Here is a 3742-nt window from a genome sequence, read left to right as displayed (position 1 = left end):
CTCCTCTCCCCATACGTTGACCTGAGCTTTGGGAGTTAAATCCATGGCTACCTTGGTTCTTGTTTGTGTCCCTGGATACACAGGCAGACCCAGGCTTGAAGCTTGAGGGGTCCATATGCAAGCTAGACCCTGCCAGTTGGGGAACGGGGTGTCACTGTGCGGTGCAGAAGCCCCCAAGTGGGGGAGGGCGGTGGACACAAGACAGGCAGGGGCAGTGCTGCAAACACCGGGCAGACACTGGAACCAGGTCATACAGCTCTGGTGGCCAGCAGCCCCAAAGAGCCATCTCCCTCTCGCCTGGTGTCAGCCTGGGGACGCCTGGACATCCATCCTGCAAGGTTGAACTGCTGCTGTTGGGAGGTTGCAAGAGGACAGAGGTGTGAGGACCTGAGCTCTGACTTTTGCAAGGTGGGAGGGAGCCTCTCTTCCTCCTCCCACACTGAGGTCTTCATCATCTTTCTTCTAGGAGGGGCGGGGGGGGGGAGGGGTCAGCCGCTGCCTTGCGTGAGAAGCAAGCCCTACTTTCCTGAAGTGTTTGGAAAAGAGTAGTTCTGCTCTGGACTGTCTCCTTTCCCAGGTTCCCACACCTCCTCCCACGCAGAAAGGCAGGCTCCCGGAGAGAGTACATGTGGCACCTATGTGGAGTTGGGGGGGGGGCTCCCGGTGTGTCCAGGTCGTGGTTCTCTGGAGTTTTTGAATCAATTAAAGCAAATAATGCTCCCTGTTTTCCGCCAGGCCCAGAGCAGTGATTGGCCAAGGCCGGTCCCGTGACCACGAATTCCCTGCAATTTCGCCAGAGTCCTGGGTTTAATAGAGAGAGTCCCCATACGCTTGTATTTATCAGCAATATACAATTATAAAGGCCCAAAATTAAAAAAAAAAAAAAAGAGCGAGAGCGAGTACAATCTCCCCTCCCAAAATCGCTCCTTTACAGAAACCTGGGGGGGGCCGGAGGGGGGGGTCCCTTCCGATCCTCCCTCCCGGCGCCCCCCCCAGCAGGCCCCCTCCCCCACCAGTGAAAGCCATGAATTTTGAATTTGAGAGGGAGATTGGGTTTATAAACAGCCAGCCATCGCTCGCCGAGTGTCTGACTTCCTTCCCCGCTGTCTTGGAGACATTTCAAACTTCATCAATCAAGGAGTCGACATTAATTCCTCCTCCTCCTCCTTTCGAGCAAACCTTCCCCAGCCTCCGGCCCGGCGCCTCCACCCTTCAGAGACCCGGGAGCCGAAAGCGAGCCGACGATGGGCCTGCGCTACCGCCGCCGCCGCCGCTCCCCGCCGCCCCCGAGTTCCCCTGGATGAAAGAGAAGAAATCCACCAAGAAACCCGGCCAAGCCGCCACGTCGCCTTCCCCGGCCTCCTCGGCCGTCCCGGCCGCGTCGCCCGCAGGTCGGTGAGCGCGGCGGGGCTGGGGCGAGGGGCGGCGGGGGCGCCGAGAGAGGAGCGAGCCCTCTGGGGGCCCCCTGCCCGGGACAGGGAAATGCCACCCCCCGCCGGGTTTGGGGCCTGGCCGCTGCCCGCAGCGCTCCTCGTTCCAATGGCAGATTCTGGACGAGCTTTATCTCTGCTGGAGGAGCAGGATTCCATTGAGGTCCTCACGCGTCTCCGTGCGGGACAATGCGTGTGTTGTCCTGAGAATGAATCCGGGGGACACCAAAAGGTGCGGTCGTCCCTCCCGCAGCCCCAGGAGAAAGGGAACTGGAGAGCAGTTCCCGGGTGGGGTGGGAAAGTTCGGAACCGAAGGTTCCCCTGGGAGGACTCCGGAGACGCGCTCTGTGGTTCCGGGGGCGCAAGGAGCCGTTTTGCGTCCCCTGCTGCCCCACGGGAGGCTCCGAATGTTTCTCTCTGGTCCGAGCAGCGTTTACAGGCTAGGGCGCGGGCAGAAAGAATCGGAACGCGGCGTGCGCGGGGTTGGAGTGGAGAGGTTTCTGCGGGTATTGTTTTTTTGGCGGATGGGGGTGAGGGTGGGGGGGTCTTTCAGCCGCACTGGGCTGAGGACGCGGCCCGCTGTGACTCCCAGCCCGCTTTCCCCCGCAGATGGCCCAGGCTTGCCGGAGGCCGGCGGCGGCGGGGCGCGCAGGCTGCGCACCGCGTACACCAACACGCAGCTGCTGGAGCTGGAGAAGGAATTCCACTTCAACAAGTACTTGTGCCGGCCTCGCCGCGTCGAGATCGCCGCCTTGCTGGACCTCACCGAGAGGCAGGTCAAAGTCTGGTTCCAGAATCGGCGCATGAAGCACAAGCGGCAGACGCAGCACCGAGAGCCGCTCGACGGGGAGCCAGCCTGCCCCGGCGGCCCGGAGGACGCCGGCGACCCCGCCGAAGAGCCCGCGGCCAGCCCAAGCGGCCCCTCCGCTTCGCAGGCGGCGCAGGAAGCCTGCCGCCGCCCGCCCGAGGTCGCGCCAGGCGCCCCGGGGCCCCGGCTTTGGGCCGCGCGTTTGGAGGGTGCGGGGGAGACGAGCCCTGGCTGCGCGCAGCGCCGGGCCGACCAGCCCGAGTCCCTGCAAGAAGATGCCTTCCCGGAGCTGCAGGATTCGCCCTTCCTGCCCGACCTCAGCTTCTTGGCGGCTGACTCGTGTCTGCAGCTGTCGGGGGGCCTCTCGCCCAGCCTGCAGGGCTCGCTGGGCAGCCCCGCGCCGCTTTCCGAGGAGGACCTGGACTTCTTCACCAGCACGCTCTGCGCAATCGACCTGCAGTTCCCCTGACCCTCGCCCTCGGCCTGCGCTGGGAAAATCCTCCCCCAGACCCCATAGACATGTGTTTTGCTAAAATTCAGGTATTACTGAATTAGCGTTTTAATCCACTCCCTTTCTTCTTTCTCTAAAATACTCCTATTGGGCATTCGGGCGTCCTTTAAAAAAAAAAAAAAAAGAAAAGAAAAGACACACAAAACCCATTCCGTTTGCTAGTCTTCTTCCCACGAAATCTCAGGAATAATTAAACTCTATGGGGGGCTTTCGTAAAAGGAACTAAAGGGACCTATTTTCCTCTTTTTTTTTTAAGTTTTAGATCTTAGATTATTTATTAAAATTCTTTAATGGGAAAAGGGGAAAGTATTTATTGTACATTATTTTCATAGATTAAATAAATGTCTTTATCAAACGAAAAACGGGTGTGCGTGCGTGTGTGTGTGGGCGCCCACGCGCGCTGGCATCCAGCCTCTTTCTCCGAGCCACGAAGGCCCGGATTGCCTCCTTCAGGACCCGCGCGAGGTCCGAGGGCCGGTGAAGTCCGCCTGGGACAAAGTGGCCCCGCTGGGCGGCCGCCTCTCAGTTCGCGGCTCCGGGGAGCAATCTGGAGTCTGCTGGGAAACCGTTCACCTCCCTGCCCTGCGAGAGGCGGCCTTTGGCCCGCGTGGGTGTCCCCGGCCCCTGCTTAGAAACAAAGGTGGGCGGGCGGCCGGGGAGGGTGCGAGCGAAGGAGGCCCGGGGACCGGCGGCGGAGCCGCGGCGGGGCAGGGGCTGGTCCGTGTCTCGCCTCCGTGTCCAGAGCGGGGTGGAAGGGCTTTTTCGCGACGCGGGAGGCCTGGCCATTGCAGGCCCGGGGCGAGTGCCCGGCCCCTGGGGGCTGAGGGTGGCTAAGGAGTGGCGAGGGGGCTGGAGGTTTTCCAGCGCCCTGGGATGGTCACGGGCCTCCAAGTGGCCACTGAGGTCAGCCGAGAGACCTAGTGCGGCTGGACACCAGCACTCGGGACCCGCGGGCACCCCGGGGCTCCTGGGCGTGGGTGAGCTTCCGGCCCA

General features: G+C 61.9%; 1 protein-coding gene across 1 annotated transcript; it reads left to right on the top strand.

The window, feature by feature from the left end:
* The first annotated feature begins 449 nt into the window (after window positions 1-449).
* Window positions 450-3111, top strand: HOXB2 (homeobox B2). The gene is made up of 2 exons (XM_008271351.4): window positions 450-1391; window positions 2040-3111. The coding sequence occupies exons 1-2, from the start codon at window positions 1025-1027 to the stop codon at window positions 2705-2707; spliced, it is 1035 nt and encodes a 344-aa protein (XP_008269573.1). The 5' UTR covers window positions 450-1024; the 3' UTR covers window positions 2708-3111.
* Window positions 3112-3742: the final 631 nt, after the last annotated feature.

The sequence above is a fragment of the Oryctolagus cuniculus genome, chromosome 17 (genome assembly GCF_964237555.1).
Source record: "Oryctolagus cuniculus chromosome 17, mOryCun1.1, whole genome shotgun sequence".
NCBI classification, from domain to species: domain Eukaryota; kingdom Metazoa; phylum Chordata; class Mammalia; order Lagomorpha; family Leporidae; genus Oryctolagus; species Oryctolagus cuniculus.
Note: the sequence above shows the minus strand (reverse complement) of the source record. Positions and strands in the feature narration are given on the sequence as shown.

Bases quoted from the DNA above. Each gene is read 5' to 3' on its own strand.
- HOXB2 (XM_008271351.4), top strand. From the start codon at position 1,025: ATGAATTTTGAATTTGAGAGGGAGATTGGGTTTATAAACAGCCAGCCA. The intron at 1,392-2,039 runs GTCGGTGAGCGC...TTTCCCCCGCAG, and splicing joins CCCGGCCGCGTCGCCCGCAG to ATGGCCCAGGCTTGCCGGAG.